This window comes from Stegodyphus dumicola, chromosome 3 (genome assembly GCF_044657685.1).
Source record: "Stegodyphus dumicola isolate Sdum_Otavi_A_Nest chromosome 3, ASM4465768v1".
Lineage (NCBI taxonomy): Eukaryota > Metazoa > Arthropoda > Arachnida > Araneae > Eresidae > Stegodyphus > Stegodyphus dumicola.
This window is the reverse complement of record NC_140770.1, coordinates 16,304,739-16,331,412: the sequence shown is the minus strand read 5'-3', so window position 1 is coordinate 16,331,412 and position 26,674 is coordinate 16,304,739. Positions and strand designations below refer to the sequence as shown.

General features: G+C 33.7%; 2 protein-coding genes across 3 annotated transcripts in view; one reads left to right on the top strand and one right to left on the bottom strand.

Annotated features, from left to right (window-relative positions):
- The window catches only part of gig (TSC complex subunit tuberin), a 148,213-nt gene extending 145,725 nt beyond the window's left edge, over nt 1–2,488 (bottom strand). For both annotated transcript variants that reach the window (XM_085812599.1, XM_085812601.1), the window contains exon 1: nt 2,391–2,488. The gene's annotated coding sequence lies outside the window, so the exon portion shown is untranslated. The remainder of the gene's footprint in view (nt 1–2,390) is intronic.
- Nucleotides 2,489–2,729: 241 nt separating this feature from the next.
- LOC118202474 (single-strand DNA endonuclease ASTE1-like) lies at nt 2,730–24,885 on the top strand. Its single transcript, XM_035374657.2, has 2 exons — nt 2,730–2,938; nt 22,614–24,885. Exons 1-2 carry the CDS (start codon nt 2,778–2,780, stop codon nt 24,613–24,615), a joined length of 2,163 nt encoding a protein of 720 aa, XP_035230548.1. The 5' UTR covers nt 2,730–2,777; the 3' UTR covers nt 24,616–24,885.
- Nucleotides 24,886–26,674: the final 1,789 nt, after the last annotated feature.

The window sequence follows — 26,674 nt, the reverse complement described above, 5'->3', positions numbered from 1 at the left end:
GGCACAATGTTTTTATAGCGGTGTTTTTATTCTCTTTTTTGCTATATGAAAGTAATAATAGCCTTACTTTAGTACTTTATACTCATAGTAAATGTACTTATTTACACTTACCTGCCATCTTAAAAAAAGACATTTTCAACAAAAAATTAATCCATTACTTTTAACGATATTTATTTATTTTTTTTTTAAGTTTCGAATACTTTACTATGCGTAAAAACAGCGTTTTTCAAGATGGCTGACGATTGTAAAAATCGCGCCAACAATTGCGCCAACGTAAATCGCCAAAAATCCGTGCAACTGTCTACCAAAGTAGCACCGAAATATCCACCACATATGTACAATTTATATTACGAAAAAATTTTTTGACCTTTTGGGTTTCCAGGGTTGCAAATAAATATGAATCTCTGCGTTTTATTTCTGTGAATACGAAACAAAGGCGCGAAAGACTTAGAATCACCTAATGATACTGGACCTTTCCCTACTTCAATAGTAAATTCCCTTTTTAGGGCGAAGAATGAACTCTCATGGGATCTCCCTAACCTTGCAGTAAGTAATTAACATTCCTTTTGAACGATTCTAAGTGTTTTGGCAGAATGGTAGCAAAGTTGCATTTAACACTTTGAATTATATATAGCTGTTGAAATCATGTGGTAACTTCTTTGAATACCTTATGCAGAGCAGATTCTTATTCTTTTCAATTTAATTCTGTATGACAATTAAGAATCTAATTATGCTTCACTTGCCTTGATGATCCACCTGATTAATCCCTGTAAATTAAATTTCACATAAAAAATGTGTCACCTGGTAGGGACCATTCTCTTCGAACTATGGCACTGGGTGAATACACAGACAATTGTAAAAAGTTGTTGTATTATGACAGCTCCCTCGTTTACTTTACACATACGGAAACTAGTTTTTCATGCTTACGGTAACTAATTTTCAGGATTTTATACAATGAGCATAAAAACAAGAAACAAATTGCTGGAAACAGACTAAATGAAAAAAAAAAGAATTTAAATCAAAAAGCTTTTTTTTTTTCCCCTCATTAAAAAATTTATCACTCCACAAATTTATTATACTGCATATACTAATAGAAAACATTCTTTCTTTCACATATTTATCCATGCCAGTACTGGATGCCTAGCGTTGAAGCTTCAGATACTTAAATCTCATACATAATAAATCACTCTTCACACGGTAGAAACAAAGTATGAATAAATAAAATTGAGTCAAAGATAACTGTAAAAAATGTTGTTGCGTTTATACAATAGATCTGATTTTATCAAATACTTTATGTGATCATAAAACAAAAAAAATTACAGTGTCATGCTCATTGTTTTGAAAGTTTTAGGTACACTAACCACTGTAATTAGAGCATACTGTTATCAGTTCAATAATATTCAATGGAATCTACTAGAGATATATACTACTTTTTACTACTATTTGTCCTACAAATACCAAACACGATTGTTACAAAACAAAATATATTGATTAAAATTATTCAGCATATATACACTTACAGCTTGAAAGTTTACAGCTCCCCTTGCAAGAAAAGTTTCATATTAGTAATTTTTGCATGTCAATTTGCGCTAATAAATGCTAAATGATTATACAAAATAATTTTTAATTCATTTTGACAGATAATTTGGAATTCTTTTTTCAACTTTTATATTTTTTAAATACTTGTTTTTTTAATTTAAATTGTAAATATTAAGAAATAATTTCATTAGCATCACTTTTAAACATTTACAATTTTACAAAAACATACGGAAAAAAGGACGTCGTCTTCTTTCAGGTGATTTTACCACAGCATGGTTTCTCTGAACTAAATTTTTTAACTCTCGTTTTTATTCTCTTTCATGCAAAGCGCCTTCTTATGACGAAATTTTAATTGACACACAAATTATCTTGAGCTTTAATTCTTCAAAAATTATATATGGAATTCAAAGATGACAGTTTCGAAAATAAAAAGAGCTCCGAAAGGCGAAATAACACGATTTTTCATGAGTTTTAATTCCAAAACTAATGTTGAAATTGACATAAAAATATATCTGCCCAGTCAACAACATACAAATCATTTTTAAAGAGCAAATCAAATACGTGTAACTGGGTAAAACTGTAATTGCAATTCAATAAATTTTCTTTAAAAAAAGCAAACGTTAGGCAGTCAAATGCACATACACAATTAGCTGAAGATATTAACAGCATTTATTTATTTTTATCACATTTAATAATGTGTTGATAGATATTACGTAGAGAACATCAGAGATAATGCACTGATTCTTATGAGATACTTAAACGCAATATTAACTCAAGCAAAAAATCTTCATGAAAATAAAATAAAACAGAACTCATGAATTTTTAGAAGACGAAGAGGTACTGACACTTACATGTTAGGTAGAAATTTTTAAACTAAAATATGCGGTAAAGAAATTAAAGTTGCTTTTTGTTGCCAATACAAAAGCATGTAATAACAGCAAAACAGCTGATATCGAAGAGCACTTGCCAGATTATCAAGTCAATTGAAACAAAAAGTGTCTACTATACCATTGAAGAGTGGTATTAAGTGGATTTCTATGCCATAAATTATTAGCCACACTAGAACTATGTACATAGTTAAATTTAAATTTTAAGACTACCACTCTACTGAATTAAAATTTTGAGACCTTTTATTTCGTTACGAAGTAGTGTATTGATAATTTTATATACTAAATTTATTTGGCAACAGTATCATTTTATTTACATGTGTTATTTATATTTATTTACGTGTAGTAGACATGGGTGTTAGAGGCTTAAGTTCCTTTTTTAATCAGAATCCGGATCTCTCTAAAACGTGTAAATTGCATGATACTCAAGTTATAATAGATGGAAATAACCTCATTCATGTTTTGTATTTCAATTCCAAAGTTGACTGTGTGTATGGTGGGGACTACCATAAGTAAGACTTCACATTTTCATTTATATACTTTTGTAAATATTTAAGTAACTTTTTTCTTGCAATGATAACTGATAGGATATTGAATTTCTGCGTTACTGTGAATGCAAACATGAATTCTCATTTTTATATACTAATTGACATAGTCGCAAAATGAAGCTCAAAATTTAAAACAATTAAAATTAACTTGAGGCAAAATGCAGCCTTACTGATAGGTTTTCAACTTCAGATTGATGTTAGTCATTGAAAAATTGTGCATTTTGAAGAACACATGGTCCCTTATCAGGTTAAGTGAAGAATTATCTTCTGTGATCTTTCTGAATAAGAATCCCGTGCCTATCGGTCTTGGAATGTGTAGAATAAAAAAAAATTTAAAAAAAAAGAAAAAAGGCTGACATTAGTATAAGCTTGAATTTTTGTCTTAGTTTAAATATATGAATATGTAAAATTAAATAATTTAAAAAATAGTACTTTTAATAGTAATTTATAGTACTTTGGTACTTTACTGGCCTTGAGTTATTGGTTTATTACTGCCACTTTACTGTTGAACTTTTATTAACCATACCTCTATTAATTGAGTTGGCGGTCAATTTAAAGAAATCATTGGGGAAAAGGTGATAACATTATGAAGGGTGCCACAGGCTCATCTTTGGAATATGGTAACAGGTAGTTTAGCGACATTTTGGTAAGGCGATAAAGGTTACTAGTTAGGACTTTAGCAGTGTACATGGATAAAGTCAACGAGTGTGTGCAATGCCATTTTTGTGCAATTCTGGGATTTTTTTTTTTTTTTTTTTTTTTTGGTTGATCTTTGGATTATAGTAACTTGGCGATTTTTTGGCGACCAACTCTGCTACAGCAACCCTCTATTTTTTTTGCCGCCATTTTGTCTTCACGAAGTAAAGACATGTTTCTTTTCTTTTTATTTACTTAACACTTTTTCCAACAATCTGCTAGCCAAATTACACTTATGCTAGAAATTTTATGGAACAAAACTGCTTAATCATGCCAAATATTAACTGCAAAATTGGAAAAAAGTGCAGAATCGCAAACTCCTTGCCACGTTTTTCAAAATCGCACATACACAGTAACGATGTACACGACCTATTTTTACTTAAAAAAACATCCCAGAATTGCACAAAAATGGCATTGTGCCATTTTTGTTTCTTTGACTTTTGATTCTCTTGACTTTATCCATCTACACTGCTATTTTCTCATAAATTACAAAAATTTGCATGAAAATGCAGGAAAATTTTGTGAATCTTTAAACTCGGTAAAAAGTACATATATGAGGTTACCTGATCGCAAAAAAGTACCGTAATTTATGGAAAAAAGGCCGCATCAGCGTAAACGGCGCACTCGAGAAAAATGGCGGGAAAAAATTAAAATTACACAGAAACACCGCATCAGCGTAAACGCCGCAATAGATTAAATTGCGCGTGACATCATCGTGGGCCATATAGATGCAAAAACTCAACCTAAGTCCTGATATATGACATACCAGTTAAGAAAAATGCATGAAATGAAACCATAACTCAAAAATAAATTAAAGAAATGTATAGCTTCTGTTCCGTTTAGAGACATTTTCAAAAATTTTCCGCTCCCTAATTAAAAACTATCCAACAAGTACTTGTACCCAAACTGATGGGATCTGTATTTGGCAGAATGCCAAGAAATATCCATTCATGCTGAAAGGGAAATACGTCGTGTCCGCCTTTGAAAAAATTGCAGAAAAGGCAGGGGTGGGGAGAGGATGGGTCCTGGAAGATTCATCGAATGGCAGAGGAGAGAGACTATTCAAACTGATGAGAATGTTGATTTGAAAGGGGGAAGAATGTTATTGTTCTGAGATCTTGTTTAGGGTGAATAAGGCATGTTGGTCTGTTCAAGGGAAAGAATGTGAACAAAATAACGTTCGCAAAAAGCAACTGAGTGGTCTTTTGTGTAGGAACAGCACCAATCTATGCACAATGACAAGGCCATCTAAACTATGTACAATGACCATCATAGGAAATATTTTATTTTTAGTGCACCTAAACGCCGCACCCGCTGAAAATTTAAGTTTTAAACACGTAAATGCCGTGGCGTTTCGTCATGATTAAGCACTTTTGTTCCATAAAAGTTCTAGCATAAACGTAATTCGGCTAGCAGATTGTTGGGAAAAAATGTTGAGTAAACATGCCTTTACTTCGTGAACACAAAATGGCATCCAAACAAAAACTAGCAGGTTGCTGTAGAAGGGTTGGTTGCCAAAAAATCGCAAGTTACCATAATCCAAAGATTAACCGCTGCCACAACAATTAGTAATACGTTGCAAAGTCTGATATCCGAAATCATCAGAACCCCAAGATCTGGAATTGTCAGGACTTTAACGATTCGAAATATTTAAGGATTTTAGATCGCCAGTTTAAAAAGATGTAAGATGGCATGTGGACATGGCAAAATTCAGGTGTGGTGACTTCCTACTACAGCTAAACGCTGCCAGTCTGGTAACTCATAGCAACGAAAAACAAAATAATGTTTATTCTATTGTTAATATAGATACAAAAAAAAAAACTGATATTATTGACAATCTGTTTTTGTTATCATAGTTGCTTGTCCAGCTATGCTTTATTTATTATTGTTCAAAATGGCTTATTACACAAATTAAACTATTATTATTATATTAAAAGGAGCGTGTAATTATATGTCTCAAAAATTGCACTACCATATCGGGCTTCATTTATTGTTTTGGTCAGATAGAAAAATACTAAATCCCCCCCCTCAACCACTGAAGGGCCAAAAGTGTGATCCTGGTCAGCATCAATCAGTGTAACTGTCATTGGCCACAATGCCACTTTCCTTGACAGCAGGTGTTTGAATGTGACATGCAGAAATGTCAGTTGGAAAAAAAAAAATCGCATTTTATGGTACACTTGCTTTCTTTTATTATTTTATTCTCCATTCCTAAACTTTGTAAGTGAAATATAGATTTTTTTTTATTAGACCAAATTGCTTTAGCCAAGAAGGGCATTATTAGTCTCAAAACAGGGTTTTGCATTGAATCACTATAAAAGCCTGAATCACTTTTCAAGTTGTTCCCACCAAATATTATTGTCTTGTATTATAGTTAAAGAAATTAAATGATAAAGAATCTGCATGAGTGTATGTATGTTTCTCGCATTGTGAGAAAACAATGGTACCTAGAGCCATGAAATTTTGAATAACATAGCCCTCTACCCGGATATGAACACCTGGAAGTCCGAATTTGGAATTTGTTTTATTGTCTATTTCACATTTTGATTAAAAAAACGACAATTTCAAAGTGAGCAGTGGCAACACTGTAGGCATCTTTATCTCCAGTGCACAAGACTGTCTATTAGAAATTCTAAAGAATGGTGTTTTTAAATATTTTCAGTCCAAAGTGGTATTAGCCCAAATGCTCTTGAAACGTGTGTGTGTGTGTCTGTAAATGAAAAAAAATGCTAATTTAAACATAATATAAATTCTGAAAACATTCAGATTTAAAATCTTTTATTTATTAATTTTTTTATTTATTGGCTAATGGTCCAGAGATTTGGATATCCAGATTTCGAACTTTGTACTGCATTTATTTGCTCTTATCACTAATTAATCTTTAATTTTTTTAATCAGTTATAGGGAGCTTAATAGCCTTTTCTTATTGTACATCATGATGAAAGATACTGTTACGAAATGTCCAGGCGCAGTAAGATGGCTTCCCTGCAAAGCAGTTTTAGGGTTGCCATAAAATGGCAAGGGAAGGCATGGTTGCCACATTTGGCGACAAAATTGACAATATTACATGGACAGATGGAGAACTTTCTGGAACGAATTCTTACCGGTTTAGTCCAGAATGTTCTCGAACACCAGTCAAAAGATATATAACCCTGCTGGTACATGGAGAGTGAGTTAGTATCGAGAGTGTGCCTCGTTGAGAGCGCGAGTCGGAGTGCCTCATCTGGACTGCAAGATAGTTAGTATCGAGTTGGTGTCTCGTTTAGCGAGTCAATCCCTGAGGAGTCGATCACAGAGTTGACAACCGGGCAGCGAGTGTCGAGTGGGTCATCGAGTGCACCAAAAGAGTCTCGTAGTGTATCGCGGTTAGTGCATCGTCGAGAGAGCATGTTGAGCTCCGGGAACGACTGAACCAAAGAGTCGGGAGCTGTGCTCTGTGCGTCGTCGAGTGCATCGCGAGTTGTAGCCTGGAGAGTCTCGAGAGTATGTAGAGTTCTGAGAATGACCAAGCTGTACTCTGCTGCTTTGCAATGCAGCTGTCTCCAACGTGATAGCCTAATAACCTGGAGGCTGTGTCACTGATCGTGTCAGCGTGTTTATAGTAGTTCATCGACGATTGTAAAAACGTGTTTTGGAGCTGTCCTGACAATACTGGCCAATAAAGTGTGTTTCGATACTTCATCAAGTAGTATATTCATTATTCACTCCAAATCCTCACGAACCCCTTACAAACGGGAAGGAAGAAAATAACTAAACAATACGGTTTACATGCATGTGCAACACTAACAGTCAGATACCGATAGGCAATGAATAAAAGGATGCAGACATACTCAAGAGGATTTTTCAAAACAGATTTTAAGAAACAGCAAACCAGTTTAAAACCAAGTTTAACTGGCAAAGAAATTATTGTAGACTCGAGGAATAATGAATATTGCAGTGATGATGATGTAGATTTTCACTCTTTTTAGTAACATACACTAAGTCAAGACTGTAAGTATAATTAAGTGAATTATCGCTATGTCTAAAATGCAAACAGAAATGCTTGAAGGGATTAAGACTCTTTTATTAAGAATGCAAATAATGTTAAGTTTGCCTAAGGCTACATGGAAATATTTAACGTTTAAGTTGACTCAACCTTGTATCGACGTGACAGTGTTATTTGCAAGATAAAAGGAATGCCGTACACAGAAATGCCAATTGTAGAATATCAGCTGGTCTCTTTCTACCTCATCTAAATATATGCAAGCTAAAATTTGTATTCTGTTAGGAAAACAGAAAAAGAGAAGTGACAGTAAAGATGCATACCATAAATAACTGGTTATTTAAAATCAGTATTTACCTTACTGTGCTCAGGTTAACAATGAAACTGAAAAAGACAATTAGGAAAATCCTAAAGGTTGAAGCAAATTTTTTAAAATTTTTAGTGCAATGACCTGATGCTTTTCCTATCAGTAATTGATCTTTCATTGATAGAAATAGGGTATAATCATAAGCGACTGATAGATATCCAGAGCTGTCACAAAAAAGGATAACATTATTTATTTGTTTTTTCAAGATAAGTGAATAATATCTGGTAAAAAATGTAAGAAATTTGACAAAATTTCATAAGTTGCATATCTTTTAATGAACTTTATTTATTCAAGTTTCTTCATAAAAATTTTGTCATGAAATACAATTTGAATGGATTATTTGTTTAAATGAAAAGAATGAATTTTATCTACTAATAAAACTTCTTAAAATAATAACAGTAGAAGCAGGGCTCTTATTTTTAAATTTAGTCTCTAGTTGTAGGGTTTATGTTTATTTTAACTAACATTTATTTTAAGTTTAAACTATCTTTCCTGTCAAGCCTTACTTTCCCCTGGAACTGCCAATGCCAGAATATGTAAATTTTAGTAGAACGCGCAAGGATTCAAATTATCAGTGGAAGTATTCTGATTTAAATAGAAGGAAACGAGTTTGGTGTGATATTCTTACTTAGCGAGCGCGGAGGTAGTTAGCGAGAATTGAAGAACCCCGCGTTGCGGCCTATGTGCTTGGCGGGAAGTAGTGTTAATCGTTCCAGTGAGCTTCAAGTCTGCTGAATTAGCAGCGGTATTGTAAAACGCGGTGAGTTAGTTATTTTAGAGAACCTCGTAGTTAGAATCTTGTCTTTAGTTTCTTTTCAGGTTATTATTTTTATTTGACTGCCGAGTTGGCACCGTCTGTAAGCATCAAGAGAACGCAATTGTAATTTATTATGTTGAATAAAAAGGGACTTAAACCCTTCACAAGGCTCTATCTTTTATACAAGTTTTCATGGTCACCTCTTGGTTGCGTGCAAGTTGGAGGCGCGCAACGTTATATTGGCGCCCGAACAATTATCGAACTGAAATGGCCGAAAATTGGATGGAAGCCGCTAGACAACACCAAGAAATGAAAACTCAGTTAGAAGGATTTGGATACCTGGTCCAGACTTTGAGAGCATCAATCAAGCCAAACGTCCATTTCGACGGAAAAAATTCGGTGGCGGTATTTTTAGAAGGTCTAGAAAACCACTTTCAGCTCTACCCTGTGCCTGAAAGACAAAAAGTTGCCATCGCCACATCAGCATTAAGAGGACAGGCCGCGCTATGGTGGAAAAACATAGGAAAATTTCTACTAGGTGAATTTGGAAGCCCGACATATATATTTGAAAATTTCAAAAAATCGTTAGTAAAGGCCTTCCCCATAGTGAAAGACCGCGCACGGCTGGAAGCCGAACTATATAGTTTCTATCAACGGGATACAGCACAATTGACGGACTTTATTTTACGAAAAATCAAGCTAACGGATATGCTGTATGGAAAAAAACCCGATGCGGAGATAATTGAAATAATATTACCAAGATTGTTACCCGCTGTCCAAGACTACTTTGAAATTAGAAACCCAAGCACATTGCAGGAACTTTTCGAATTGGCGGTGAAGTTTCAAAATCGCAGAATAGCGGAAAAATCGAGAGGGGAAACATATTCTCAAAGTACCCGAAGGAAGGAGGAAACCAGAAATGGAAATCGCTCTTATGGGGGAAAGAATTATCAAGCTAACGCATCGAAACTCGAAGGTCAAGGCCCAAAAAGAAAATTTGAAAATAAACATCCGCGTACCCAGAAGACACAGATTGAAAGGAAAGCTTTAAATGACTAGAGGGGCCTGTGAAAGGGAGGGTCCAGACCCCGGAAGTTTTAAAAAAACCCTCAAATAGACATTTAAACACGGTCATCGTAAAAAACTCACAGCTACCAATTATACAAGTCCTGGTTGGCGATGTACCAGTAGAAGCCCTCATCGATACAGGAGCAGAAGGAAATTTTATGAGTGAAAAGTTCTTCAAAAAGAATTTTTATAGGATACGACTATTTAAAACCAGAAATACGGAAATTATAGCAGCGCAAGGAAAAACATGTCACTGCATCGGGAAATTATCATTAAACTTACAGGTAAAAGAGGAAAGTCTCAAAGTATTAATTTTTGTGGTGAAAGACCTACAACACTCTCTTATTTTAGGTATGGACTTTTTAAGGGCCGCGAGGGCCAAATTAAATTTTCAAGATAGTTCCGTGGTGTTGGAGATGGACCAGAGGGTGGTGGAACCTGTGGAGACACCTGAAGTGGACCTTAGCCATCTGAATGACCATGAAAGTAAAGCAATACAGCAAGTGGTGAGTAATTTTTCTCATTTGTTTTCAGAAAAACCAGGAAACTGCCAGATAGTAACTCGCAAGATTCAATTAAATGCCGAAAAACCTTGTAGGACTAAACCGTATCGTTATGATAAACAAAAAGACCTAATCATCGAAGAACATATTCAGGAGATGTTAAAGAATAAAATAATAACGCCCATAAATAGTGAGTACGCGAGTCCAGTCGTACTATGTAGGAAAAAGAACAAGTTTCCTCCTTCGGATAAAAGGGCTTGGAGGTTTACTATCGATTACAGAAAACTAAATAGTATTACTAAATTTCCAGTTTACCCTTTGCCGGTTATAGACGAGATCATTAGACAGATCAAATCGACAAGATATATGTCTACTTTGGACTTAACGTCTGGCTACTATCAAATAGCTATGAGACCCGAAGATATACATAAAACCGCGTTTATAACAAAATCGGGCACTTATGCATTTTTACGCATGCCCTTTGGGTTGTGTGGGGCCCCCCCATCAACATTCCAGAGAGCTATGGACATTGTTCTAAAGCCTGTCCTAGGAAAATCAACTTTAATTTATCTAGATGATATAATTATAACGAGTAGTACGTTGGAACAACACATTAATGACCTCGAACAAGTTTTTAAATTATTAAAAGAGGCCGGTCTTACAATTAACGCCTCAAAATGCAGGTTCGCAACTAAAGAACTTAAATATCTCGGTTATAAAATTTCGCAAAAGGGTATAGAAACGCAAGATTCAAAAATAAAAGCTATTAAGAATTTCCCACCGCCCAACACCGCCAAGAAAATTTCTTCTTTCCTTGGATTATGTTCTTACTATCGATCTTTCATAAAAGATTTCGCTAATATTGTTGAACCACTCTTAGTAATCAAAAGAAAAAAGAGTAAGTTTACGTGGACAGCGGAAGCTAACACAGCTTTTGAAAGATTAAAAGAAGCGCTTATTAATGCCCCTGTTTTAAAATTCCCTGAGGGGGACGAAAACCTGGAAATTGCAGCAGATGCGTCAGACTATGCGGTGGGTGCAGTTCTTATGCAAAATAACCATCCGCTGGCATTTTTTAGTAAAACATTGAATCAGACACAAAGGAATTATACAGCTACAGAAAGAGAAACATTAGCCGTATTAATGGCTGTACACAAATTTCGAGTTTATTTCGGCAAATCGCCAGTAACAGTCTTTTCGGATCATGCGGCTGTTGGTAGACTTTACTCGGGGAAAAATTTAACGCCCAGGTTAATAAGATGGGCTTTAAAACTCCAAGAATATAATATCACAATAAAATATAAACCGGGTAAGGAAAACAATGTAGCTGACGCACTTTCTCGTATAAAACTGGACGATGAAGGAAATGAACTTAAATGCACTGTGTTGACTTCAAAAATTTTAGATTATTACTGAACTGAAAGCTGATCCTGAATTTGGAAATATCTATGCTTATTTGAAAGACCCCGAAAGCTTTGAGCATACAGATATCGATGCGATAAGAAATAGAGCAAAAAACTATGAAATAATAGATAATTTATTATTCTATACGAAAACAACAAACGAAAATCTTGAGTATAAGCCAGTCATCCCAGCCTCGCTTCGATTAAGCATTTTGAAGGAGTTGCACGAAGAAAAAACAGCGGGCCACCTCGGGGTCAGAAAGACTATAAAAAGGGTACGCGAGGCGGTATATTTCCCGCAATTATACAAAATAGTAACGGCGTATGTCAGGTCCTGCAATCAATGTCAGTTAATAAATGATATTAATTACAGCCCGGCTGGGTACTTAAATAGCATTCGCGCTACATTTCCGAATGAAATTTTAGGCATAGATCTCCTTGGTCCCTTCCCCCAGAGTGAGTTAAATAAAAATCGTTTTCTTTTAGTAATAGTAGATCATTTTTCAAAATGGATAGAAATTGTTCCACTTAAACGCGCGTCAGCCAAAACAGTCGCAGATGCATTCTTACACAGATACATTTTAAAATACGGTGCACCGATGAAAGTCATTAGCGATAACGGAAAACAATTCATTAGTCAAATATTTGAAAACATATGCAATGGACTTGGCATACGCCATATCAAAATGGTTCCGTATAGACCACAGGCTAACATAGCAGAAAGAGTTAATAAAAACATAGTAAAAATAATTCGCAGTTACGTGAGCACACATCACAAGCGCTGGGATGGCTACATAAATGAATTAGCTTATGCTTTAAGAACGGCACATCATGATACTACGGGAAAAACTCCAGCAGAATTATTCTTAGGCCGAAAATTAATTACGCCTTTAGATAAATTATTCTTTGTGCAACAAAGAGAGCAGGAGTTTAAACAAAAAGATGTGCAAAAGTTGATTGATCAGGCGCTTAAAACCTCGGATACGGCAAGAAATAGGCAGAAACTATATTACGATAGAAAACGCCGTGAAGCAGATTTTAAAGTTGGGGATAAAGTATTGAAGCGGAAATTCTCTTTATCAAGTGCCCCAGACAATTTTATGGCAAAGCTAGCTCCAAAGTTTGAAGGCCCCTATGTAATTCAGGAAATCAAAGGGGTAGTATAATATCTTAAGAACAAGAGAGGGGAAATCTGTAAAGCAAGTCCCGACCAGGTGAAAAAATACTATAATCCAAATGATTTTGAAATCCTTAAAAGTTTCTTGCAGGACTCAAGTCTAAACGAAGTAGAAGAATCAGAGACTACAACTATTCCACCACCCAAGAAACAGAGAACTGAAGAGAGACTTAGCACTTCTACAACCCGGACGTCGGTATCAAAAAGAAAAAATAATTTTCAAACTCCAGCATTTAAGAAAAACAAAAATACAGATGCACCGGGTAAAGAAACCGTGGTAAAGAGAAAAACACCACCTACAAAGGATAGCAGGAGAAATTACACATCAAGGAGAATGCGCACACGGCCACAGAGTCAGGTGCCAGCAAGGCCGCCGTTCGGAAACTGAAACGCCAGCAGGAGGCACAAAAATACGAGGAACAGAAGAAATTCAAGAAGGACTCCAGACCGGAGGACGTCAAGACCAGCCGTCCCAGGCAGAAACGGAAAGGCCAACAACCAGACGATTACTCCGTCAAGAGGCCAGCATGTAGAGGACGCAAAAGAAAAAGCAACATGGACGACACTCGGAGATCAATAAGGAGAAGATTGACATCCATGAAACCTCTAACTTGGGATCAATTTTGCCAAAAACGGATGACGGAGTTTCAAGCATCGAAAACTCAAAGATAAGTTAAAACCTTCTATAATTTTTTTTTCTCTTTTGTTCCGAAATGTTATGCATAAGTACGAAGTTCTATGTTTTGACGAAAGTCAATATGTCTCGGTTGAGACTTAGTTTTGTTTTACTTTATTTAGCTAAGGCAAAAGTATTATTTTCTTTATGTGTAAAAGCTAAAAACAAGCATTTTCTGTTGGTCGAAAGACTAATTCTGTTATGTTAAAGCCAAAATTTGGCCGAAGATAAAAATAACTTTGTATTCTTGTATTAATAAGAATTTTAGTTTCAGTGCCGCCAGCTTGGCGAAGAATGAGTAAAGTAAAAATTTATTTTCTCTTATTCATTTTATGGTAAATTGTAAAAAGCATATGTATTAAAATTTTGTAAATGTACGTAAATCCTTGAAGGTTATGTAAAAGTAGAATTTAGTCTAGAAGCATAAAATTGTAGATGCTAAAAGTGAATGCTTAAAAGCAATGAAGTCAAAATTTAAGTAGTAAATTGTAGATAAAGTCATGCTTTAGAGCGAAAGCATGCATGTTTAAAGATGAATGAGGGGGAAGTTAGAATGAATGTGTTTTGTAGGGTTCTCCACCTACATTTGAATTTTTAAGAATATTAAAGTAGCTCATTGAGTTGTAGAATGTCGAGTAAGGTGTGTCTATTTGGTCGTTGAATTCTAACAAATCATGGTGGTTAGGGGAAGTGTTGTAAGACTAAAACACGAATATTCCCGTTTGACACCACACACGGTGGAGAGCCAGGGTAAAGTTAAATTAATGCTTGAAAAATTGAATGAATGTGAAGTAAGCAATAACTAAGAAACACGAATCGTTTAAAAACAAAAATTTATTGTGTCAAGAAAGTGTAAATTATAATGTATTTAGAAAGATACTGATACTTATTCCTTCCAGATGCTGGAAGGAAAGACCAAGATTGATTGATGAAGTCCAGGAAAAGTTGCTGTAAGAAGAAAGTTATAACGAGCAACAGAATTTTAGTATATAATTGTTACATAAGATTTTTTTTGTGTAAACGAGGTTCTCGCCAGTTAGTTCAGAATTAGAGAAACTTACAACAGGTCGTTTGTAGGACCTGCTTCCAAGTTTTCCAAATTCTGGCAGAAGGCAAATGTAGGGTTTATATTTATTTTAACTAACATTTATTTTAAGTTTAAACTATCTTTCCTGTCAAGCCTTACTTTCCCCTGGAACTGCCAGTGCCAGAATATGTAAATTTTAGTAGAACGCGCAAGGATTCAAATTATCAGCGGAAGTATTCTGATTTAAATAGAAGGAAACGAGTTCGGTGTGATATTCTTACTTAGCGAGCGCGGAGGTAGTTAGCGAGAATTGAAGAACCCTGCGTTGCGGCCTATGTGCTTGGCAGGAAGTAGTGTTAATTGTTCCAGTGAGCTTCAAGTCTGCTGAATTAGCAGCGGTATTGTAAAACGCGGTGAGTTAGTTATTTTAGAGAACCTCGTAGTTAGAATCTTGTCTTTAGTTTCTTTTCAGGTTATTATTTTTATTTGACTGCCGAGTTGGCACCGTCTGTAAGTGTCAAGAGAACGCAATTGTAATTTATTACGTTGAATAAAAAGGGACTTAAACCCTTCACAAGGCTCTATCTTTTATACAAGTTTTCACAGTCACCTCTTGGTTGCGTGCAAGTTGGAGGCACGCAACGTTATATAGTAACCCAGTTTTTTGTTTCTTGAGTTGGTTACTATACCATTTACCTCAGATAATCAATGTTCTGCTATATAAAATTAACTAAGAAAAATTTTTAATGTAATAAATGCAACTTAAATTTAAATTAGATTTCTCATGAGTTTATTAGTCTACTGTCAATTTTAATAAAATTTGCTACTTGTATGTTGTTATTATACCTTTTGGTATTAATTAAATTGAAAGTAAACTAAATTCTGAAATAAAATACAAGTAATATGCTGAAGATAACAAATACAAATAAAGAATTAGCTAATATGAAAATTACTGTTGGCTAGAGCAGTAGTCTCAAATTGCGTATTGGACTAAAAGCACAATCTGAAAACAGCTGAAGGTTCCAGAAATTTTTTTAGCAAAATAAAAAGTATTTTAAATAAATTTTAAATTTTGCTTACTAAATATATATCAAAACATTACATAAATAATAATATTGCAAAGGGGGAAATACAAATTTATTTTTTATCTGCGATCTAAGTTCGATAAACCTGCAAGACAAATTTTTTTTTTTTTGGTTATACAAAATACATTAAAATATATTGACAGCTAAATATTAAATGCTTATTTTGACCTTTTCCTTCAAGTATTTCTAAGGTGTTTTATTAATCTTTAAAAAACTTACTTTAAATTAAACTAAAAATAAACAAATTATGAAAACTTTCTAAGATTTCAGAGAATGTTCATCAAGTGAGACAAATATTATTGTCTTGTATAATAATGACAACCTAATCTCTTTCTCTTCTTGTTTATTAATTTTTTCTTTGATGCCTACATAAAAATACATATGTATGTATTAATTATACAGTCAAAAGTCGTTAATCCGGACTCATCGGGACTTCGGTGATTCCGGATTATCGATTTTTCCGGATTATAGATCTTCAGTTTAAATCTGGTAAGATGGCATGCAGAAATTATACAATTAAAAATATGAAACCGTAATTTATGAAATAAAGAGCAACTGTGATCTAAAGGGTATCAAAATTTATAAAAAAAAGCTTAATATTTATTTGTTTACTTTATTAAACATTTCTTTCAATGTAAGTTGTTTAAGTTGTTTCGTTTTATGTGATAATACTTTCTCTTTAATTCTATAAACAGACATAATTTCTTCAGTTACAAAGTTCCGCTGTTCAAGTCCTGTTAATTGCAGTGCCGAGAATACCAACTAACTTGTCAATCAAAATTTTTTCGTTTTCACTAACCTCTCTGTCACATTCTTCATGTCTTTATCCATTTTTTGCAGCAATTTCACTTTTTGTTTGATGGACATCGAAACATACTTTCGTTTTGTTCGATCCTTTGAGAGCTCCAGAATCGGAAATTCTATTTGACATAATCGAAAGTTCAAGTTTACTTTTATAGTATTGCTCTTACAGTCTGCAAAAAATAATAAGCCAGATCCAATTCAAAAATTAAGAACAACGCAATCATCAACATTAACTGAAATAGATAATTAGATAATTTTAGCTTATACCGTCCGTTATACATAAAACGCGCACACGAAAACGTATTCTGCGCTTGCGCACACGCATATGCACAGTCGTAAAAGGTCTTACGCGCACGCGTAAACGCCTATGCGCATGCGTCAACGCGCCGCATGCGCAGAAAGTTTTTAGCTTTGAGGTCCGGATTATGGGTGTCCAAATTAACGACTTTTGACTATAAATGTAAATATTTGTTACTATAGCTTGACATTAGATGGTGTTTCGATTCTGGTAAAATTATGACACTTATGCTTTGGATTTGTTTTAAGATATTTGGTTTAATGTGATCAATATTAATTAGAAAGTGCCACTAACTTCCTTTCCTGAGTTATCGAGATCGAAGGTTTTCTAGCATGCAGACCAAGACTTTAGATTATTTAAAATTTTTAAAAAAAAATTAATCTCTTCTGGAGCATTACAAACAAAAATGTCAAGATAACAGTGTATTGACAAAGCTGAAATTCACATATCAAAAATAATCCTATGAGTAACCACAATTCACTACTTTTTATCAAGCTAGCCATAAAATTTGTAGCTTACTGATTTGGGTAGGACTTTTTCTCATTGTTGCATATTCCAGTCAGAACTGACATGAATAATCAGTTGCTATTGCTTTCCAGTGGTTCCATCTAGATCATCTGCCATACCTATGAGCAGACTCGACTGCTGTTCTTCATGTAGAATCCAACTCATTCAGGATCAAATATCTGACATAAGACAACTGCAGGCTACCAACCGACTTACCTACTACCAGTTCCAGTTAACTACTTAAATCCCTACACTTTCCTCAAAATTTGCATAATCCTATGAAAGGAATGAACTCTTAACTAAGCTCCAGGGAAGAGAACAATATGCAAATTGTCATAAAGTTTGTAACCTTAAAGAAAAATCATTAGAAACTATCTTCATCACAGATGGTGACTGATAAGTCACTCGGATTCTTTTCTTATTAATTTTTAATGGTGAGAAAAAGCATTTAACAAATCAGATTCTAAACTTATACTTACAACATTCCTAAACAAAGCAATTATTCTTAGTGTCGAAACTGGTGACTGAGCTAATTTATTTTTTGACAGGTGCGAGTAAAAATTAATAAAATCTATAACTTCACATCTTTGAATAAGATTTACACCAACACCGTATTTGCAGTAGCTGTCTCAAAAAGTTTTCATCTCTGAGCCACTAGTTTCAAATCACTGGGCATAAGCATGCTGATGGCAAAAGGCATTGTTCCAAATCTGAAGATTGACTCTTCCATTTTCTGTACCCATTGCAGCTATTTTGCATCTCCCTTAAGACAGGTTACTTGTCGAAGAAACCATATGTGTAATATGCTGGTGCATTTAAAATGAATTACATTTTGAAATATAGTTCTCATTTTATCTGAATGCGTATGCATTATCGGAGCCAGGGCAGGTGTGGCTGTGCCATGTGCCAGGACTTAGGGGTGGTAAAAAGTTTTTTAATTTAAGATGAGATACCAACTCAGCAGTAATTCAATCCCCCATCCCTTCTCAAGATTGGTGTTATAGGCATAATTTTGAATTGATTTATACTAATGCCCTAGGAAATATTTCAAAGTAATCAGGCACCTTGTGTGATTAGTGGCCTGAAGTGCCACCATGTTCTGAGTTCTTGAGAGAAGTGGGGTGGCAGGTATTTTGCAGGAATATTTGCATATGAGGAATTTTAAGCTTTCAAAATCAAGCATTAATCTTTAGATTTTTTTTTTTTTTTTTTAAATTTAAATGGGACTTTACCAGAGAAATTTAAGGATTGCTGATTTATGGTTTAAATAGTCATTTAAGTTAGATATATTCATTTGATTTCAAAAGATACAGGAAATTAAATGAATGCTGAAGATACTGGATATATATCTCTACAACTTAAAGTATATTGCATTTTGCAGGACTTCAGTCAGATATTTTGTTAAAAAATTGGATAATAAATTAATTATATGGCTGTTCTAAGTGGAATCTAACTTCCTATTCTAATTTTTATTATCTGTGTGACATTTTTAGTGCTATTCTCCATAACATAGTTTTTTTAATGGCATCGCATTTATTATATGAAACGTATAGCATTGTTAACGGTTTTAACTCAAAATTGTATCATCCTGGATAGTATTCAGAAGATGGCTTCAATTTTGTAAGTTGATAAATTCTGAAGACCTTTTAAAAAAGAAGATGTGGAACAGGGTTACTGAAACAAGACATATAATAAAATGATTAAAAGAACTTGGTGACAAATAAGAGAATCATCCCTAAACAGAGACAGTGTAGTGGCATGTTATCATCCATTGAACCAAACTAAATTCTGAATAGTCGTTAATATGTAAACACTAATAAATTATCTTTCTTCTCCCTTTTTATTATTATTATTTGTGTAATTTGGCTTCCCTTAGTCTTTATATATATATTTTTTTAACTATTAAGATTTTCATCCCTGAAAATTTGAGAATCTTCATTCAAATATATAATTTTTAATGCTTAAATTTATTAAGGTTACTGAAAATAAATATTGTACATAGAATATAATTTCAGGTTTAAAAATTGAAACATAAATATTTCTACAATTTGAATTTTTTTTTTTTTTTTTGTTTTTTTTTTTTGTTTTTTTTGTTGTTGTTGTTGTTGTTGTTGTTTGTTTTAATTTACAAACAACTCATAGGGTGACTTAGGGAAATAGAAGCAGTAATGATTAGATAAATCATTTGACATTTATTGAAGGTTGCATTGTTCATATATATTTTATGAAAAAATTTAGATATTCATTTGGATGATATTAATCCAGTGTCTGAAATTAAATTAACTGATATGTAAGATTGTGAAGGCATATATTTGGTGTATGCAAAAGTTCTACTTTTGCAGATGCAGATTAAAAAAAAATTGTCACCGATGATATTGAATGACTGTAATCTTTTAGCAGCAAAGAGTAGGAAACCTGAGAATATAAAGGCACTGAGATCATCAAAGTAATTCAAGTGCATTTAGTGATTTTAAAATGGAAAGCCATAAACCGTATACCCAATATTATTTACTGTGCAACTTTCATAAAAGTAATACTGCAGTCATAGCATTTCTCAGGCATGTTATGATAGCTTATGTTTGCTGTTGGACTCGGGAATTTAGAAATGAAGACAGATGACATTCAAATCATTCACATTCTGGATGCTCATGAATGTTTTTTGCTGAAGGTATAGGATCCTATTTAGTTTTACTAACAATTATTTTAATTTGTAAGACATTCCTGAATTCTCTTATTCCCCTCCCATTTTCTCGCCAGGATGTAAATGAAGTGGTTGAATGAGCATATTTAAACTGTTCAAATGAAAATGTTAGACAGAGCGTGATTTCACTATTGAAGCGGATGTTTGCAATTTTGTTCTCCAGCTGTCAATCTTAGTAGCAGCTACACATTCTGGCTGTCTAGTTAGTATATCGCTGGTGTAGGTTTTGGAGTCAGCCAATTATATTAAATTTTATTAGGTAGTCTAGTACTATATCTTTTTAATTTATTGTTAAATTAACTTTTAAGTTCTCACCGCAGTGGTCAGTGTTTTGTGTAAACACGTAAGTCCGTGCCTTCTGTTATACAATAGTTAAATTGTAAGGATTATGTTCATTTTATTAATAGTTTAATTTTAGTTAAAGTTCCTTTCCTGTCAAATTCTCAACTTCAACTTACTACTTTCGGCCAGAACGTAGTTTTAGAATCACTCTGAATACTTAATGAGGAGGAGCGGTATTTAAACCGTGAAGTTCTACTTGTTGAGTTAGAGAGAATCAGAGTTTCTGATTTGCACACGTCTGCCTTTTGGACTACACTCTCTGAAAGCTGTTATTACACTCGGCCATACTCAGGCCCTTGATAAGCTTCAGAGTTAAGGGGCCAACTCGATTAGAATCTTGATAGCTTCGGCTATATCTCTTAATCTTAGTTTCAGTTTATTTTTTAGTCTCTTAAGTTCAAGCCCAAGTGTCGGCTTTCGTTGTACACTCCAAGACAGAGTTTTGTTAAATCTTATTGGAATAATAAAGCGTTAGTTACCCTTCCATCTTGTTGTTTCTTGTCACGGAACTTAAGCGATTATTCGCTAATTAGTTCTTAAGGTTACTTACTTTCTACAGTAACTGAGAAATACACTAGTGAGAATCTTCCAAAATAAAAGGGTCTTTTATACCCTTTCCCTGTTGTGTTCATCTTCAGACCTGTGCAAGAATTCACAAGATATGAACATTAAGTAGATCTAGTTACCATTCTCATGATTGCAGCACACACTAGATCTGACAAAGGTCATTGCTTATGAGGCCCATAAATGCTGTCCTGAAGAAAAGGGATCTGTGCTCGATTGCCCTTGAAATCATTAAAGTTTTATTCAAAACCTATGCCAAAATAAGGTTGCTATTTTGCCTAATTTTAAATCACACCTACATAATGTATTATTTATGTTCCCCAATGCTTATTTTTGACTAAAAGATTAGGTAAACTTTTTCAGACATAGGATATATTTGTATGGTTTTAATATTAATTAAAAGTTGTATGTAAAATCTTTGTCCTAAATATTTTAGTTTCTTTGAAAGTTTTATAATTGCTAGCACAATTTTATATGAAATAAAAACAAATTATATTTTTACATAGGATATTGATATTGATGAATTGGTATAATTTTCATATTTTAAATAATTTTAAGTGTCATTTCTAGAAATACAGTTCAGTAATCATTGCTTCAAAAATGAATTTATTTATTTATTTTAATGCTTTTAAAATTATTGGTTGACTCCTTCAAAATTTAGAAATGGGAACTAGTTCCTAGCAATAAAACAGTGTGACCAGCAATAATTGAAACCAGTTATCAGCATATAATACAGTACAAAGTCTTTAATCCGGACGTCCATAATCTGGAATGATCTATAATCTGGATCTCAAAGCTACAAACTTTCTGCACATGCGTAAACGCATATGCATTTAAGCATTCACGTTTAATGTATAACGGACGGTATCAGCTAGGCTAAAATTATCTAACTATCTATTTCAGTTAATTTTGCAGATTGCATTGTTCCTTAATCTTCTAATTGGATCTGGCTTATTATTTTTTGCAGACTGTTAGCGCAATTTTATAAAAAGTAAGCTTGAACTTTCGATTATATCAAAAAGAGTTTCAGATTCTAAAGCTGCCAAAGGATGTACAAAGCGAAAGCATGTTTCGATGTAGCGCTTCCGATAGTGAAGAAAGTGACAGAGAGGTTATTGAAAACGAAAAAATTCCGATTGACAAGTTAGTCAGTATTCTCGACACAGCAATTACAGGACTTGAACAGTGGAACCAAACAAGAAATTATGTCTGTTTGAAAAAGTATTAGCCAAAAAAACGAAGCAACTTAAACAACTTACATTGAAAGAAATGTTTAATAAAGTAAACAAATAAATATTAAGCTTTTTTTTATAAATTTTGATACCCTTTAGATCACAGTTGCTCTTTATTTCATAAATTACGGTTTCATATTTTTAATTGTATAATTTCTGCATGCCATCTTACCAGATTTAAATTGATGATCTATAATCCAGAAAAATCGATAATCTGGAATCGCCAAAGTCCCGACGAGTCCGGATTAACGACTTTTGACTGTACTGCATTAAAAAAATATCCGGAAAAAAAGGGAGGCGAGGGGTTTTCTTTCATTAATAATTTAATTTTACCTTGAAATTCATGTATAATACAAGTTCATTATTCTTATAATTTTTATATATAATTCTGAATATAATTTGTTGAATGTATAAAGATTGTAATAAACATTTACCCCTTTTATTTTGTAGATATGCCTCATGTATAAAGAAATATCTTTCATCTTTCAAAGAATGTAACATTAAACCTATTGTAATTTTTGATGGAGGATATGATAAATCCGATAGGAAATTGCAGACTGTTTTGCAGAGGTCTCGAACACGCCTTACGAATACACAACACATAGCTAAATATGGACGATGTTCTGGAAAAGTGTTGCCCATTATAGCACATGAAGTTTTCAAAGATGTTCTTCGTGAAATGGAAATACCATTTGCACAGTGTGATTTTGAAGCTGATGACCAAGTGACAGCACTTGCAAATCATTATAAGTGCCCTGTAATTAGTGATGATAGTGATTTTTACATATTTGATATTCATCATGGCTTTATTCGCCTTGATTCAGTGGAATCAACAGTTATAGTAGACACTGATGAAAATGGAATTCAGTATAATTACCTGAAATGTTACATATATCACATTGAAAATTTCCTTTCATATTTTCCTGGAATTGATAAAACTGTTTTACCATTATTTAGCACATTAATTGGAAATGATTTTACTAACATGAAAGTATTTGAAAAGTTTTTTACTAATATTCAACTTCCTAAATGTAAAGGTAATGGACTGAAATTAAATCAGAGACAGAGGAAAATTATTGGCCTTCTATCTTGGTTGAAAACAACTAACTTGAATGATGCAATAAGTACTGTTTTATGTCATTTGAAAAAGCAGAAGAGAGATTATGCGAAATCTGTGATTGAACACGCAATAGATAGTTACAAAGTACAAAAATGCAATTTAACTTTTATTTTAGATGACAGATTAGCTGACTTAAAAAGTGAATTAAAATTAAATTCAAAGTTGACAAGACCTTGTGGAGAAGTACTGCCAGCATCATTTATTATTCAGTTCTTGTGCGGATGTTATCCATCATTTTTCTTAAATACTATCTCTTTACATCGTACATTTTTGCCATCACAAGTCGAAAATGTTAACTTGGATAGTAGTTTTGCTTGTTCACGCTACATTCGACAAGTTCTTTATGGAATTCTTTTAAGGCATGATGTGCCCAATTCTGAATGTGAAAATAAGAAATGCGTTAGTTGTGTGGAGGAATATGATAGGCGTAATGGGAGTTTGCAGAAAGAATCTGTGGAACCAGTTTTTACTTTAAGAAGTGGGACTGTTTTGCCAAATTTATATACATTAAATGATCTGAGTAAAGTTCAGTCTGAGAAAATATTATCGGAAGTACTGGACAATGAAGTAGGCATTTTTTCATCAGTACCAAGTGAATGGCAGCTACTGCTTGGATGTATTAAGTACTGGTTAAAGAATAGCAATCCTGGACCAAGCGAAGAATTTATATATGCTCTAGTGATAAGTATACTGTATTTTAGTTTTGTAACGAAATTCTCATCTAATGACAATAAAAATGATTTTGATGCAAAACAAGAGATGTCTGAATTTTCAAGTATTTCATCAATGGTGAAACTTGTTTCTGATTCCGAAATTGATACCACTAAAAGAAATATTAAAAAGTATCTTCAAAAACCAGTTTTTAACAATGGAAATCCTATAATACTCCACATAGTTCATAGTTTTAGTCAGCTACAGACATGCATCCTGTATGCTATCTATTTGAATAAAATATTAAATTTTCCTTTTAAATGTCCAGAAATTCATAAAACTTTTGATGGCGTATTACTATATAATTTAACCAAGGATATTTTATTACGGCCTTGTCCTGATCTATTTGTATCAGAATTACTTGGCAGAGAATCCACTATAGATAAGTTGTTCTTTTTGCTTAGAAGTAAAATATACGAAAGTATTTCTTCTGACTGTTATATAAAAATCAATCGATCTTCTTCCCAGAGCCATAAAAAAAGAAAGAAGAATGCTGTTAAAGGAAGTGTTTCATCTTGTGCAAATGAAGAGGCTGGTCAAGATGAAGATGAAAGTGAATTATGCAATAAATTCAGCTATTTAAATTCCTTGGATATAGATTCATGTGATATTATTTTATAGAAATAGCTTCATCATATTTTATTAAACCAAAATTTATATCAAATGAATACTATATTTGTTTTTATATTTATTTAAATAATAACTTTTCATGAAAAATTATTTAAGATTTTTTCTGATATTGGGATTATTTTATTGTTGATTGATTGTTGAAATGGTTTTACTTTTAAAACTATGAATTTAGTATATTTTTGTATATAATGCGTAATAATAAGGGGGTGCATTTAGTGCATTTTTGTATATAATGTCATAATAAAAAGGATATGAATGAAATGCATTGGTTGATTTTATTTAATGTGGATTAAGTAAATAGTATATTTAGAGATGTGAAAAATGACTTTACATTCACATAATTTCAAAGACAAGCAAGATAAAAAGTGTGTATCATACTGCAAATGTTTCTTATCTGTATTTTACTTTCTAAAAATGTTTTTTTTTTTTTTTTTGTTTTGTTTCTGAATTTTAAATTTTATAGCCAGAGGTTGTCAGATGCCAGTGGAATCATTTCCTTATACGTATTTATTCTTAAGACTAATTTGTATGATATTAATAAATATATAAATGCAGTTAAATTTACAAATTTAGATAATCCATGAATGCATGCAATCTATGGTAAATTTTAATGTAAAAAAATAAAATTCCGCAATTCTCAAGAAATTCAATATTGAAAAAATTTAATGATAATTCTTTTCTCATATGTATAAACAAATAAAATGCAAAGTAAGTAGGTTACATTAACCGGCTTACTCTACAACTTTAGATCACAATAATGAGGTAATTACTTGTCAGCAGCAAAATTGTCGATCTTATTTTTCAACCCAGTGCTCTGAGCTCGAGGCATTAGTTTCTTGTGAATGAATGTTTTAAATTGCTTTCACCTTACTTATTGATTATTGCAGTTTTCACAGAAACATTGCTTTCTCAAAGGAAGTGTACACTGAAGAGCCAAAACAGTATGACCATCTACTCAATAATGCATTGCTCGACCTTTGGCCTGCAAAGCAGCTGCAACTTGCCTTGGTATGGAAAGTTCTTGGTAGTTCTTGGTAGATGACTGAAGACAAGCTGTACCAAATGTGTAAGCAACGGTCACGCAATGATACTTCGAGTTGGTCGTGCTTGAGCTCTGAGCTGCCGCTCCATGGCATCCCAAATGTGCTGTGTAGGGTAAAAATCCGGGGAGTTAGGTGGTTAGGACATTAACTGGAATTCATCCTTATGGCTTCAACACAGTTCGAGCTTTGTGACATGCGGCGTTGTCCTGCTGGAAGATTCTGCTTCCAGTTGGGAAGACGGATGCCATGTAAGTGGGCAACTGATCCACAGTTATGCTCAAATAGCCAGCAGCTTTCATGGTCTGTTATACTAGAACTAAGGTTATCAGAGCCGCCCATGAAAACATCACCCAAAACTTAAAAGCGCCACCACCAGTCTGTGAATAACCTGTTGCACAGGGGGGGGGCAACTGTTCGCCTGGAAGACTACGTACCCTAACACGAACATCAACTTGATGAATGAAAAATTGTGATTCATCCGACCAGGCAGCAACTGTCCTCCACTTATCCATTATCATTTGAGCATAACGTCTTGGTGCTCCTGGGGCCACTGTAGTTGATAATAACAATTGGTAAACGGAGGCACACTAGTCGGACGTCTGCTGCGCACTTTCATATCCAACAGTGTCCACTGAACTATGTGTTCCGAAACAGTTGCACTTGGTCCTGCATTGTATTGGACTGTCAGCAGAGCCAGTGTATGGCGTCGATTTTGATGTACTAAGCGGGACAATTTCCGCTAACCTTTTTCTTTGATGATGCCTGGAAAGCTGACACGTTGGCGTTTACTGATGGTTTTACCGTCACTGATCCACCTTACATAAATACTAACAACGGCAGATCGTGAACAACCTACCAATCGTGCAATTTTGGAAAAATTCGTCCCGAGTATCCGGGAAATTACAAGCTGCCCTCTATCAAATTCGGAGCCTTTACCATCACTTGCAAAAATAAATACAAGAATGATTCTTTACCTCCTTCAGCAGCAGTTAGATATACCTTTTGCA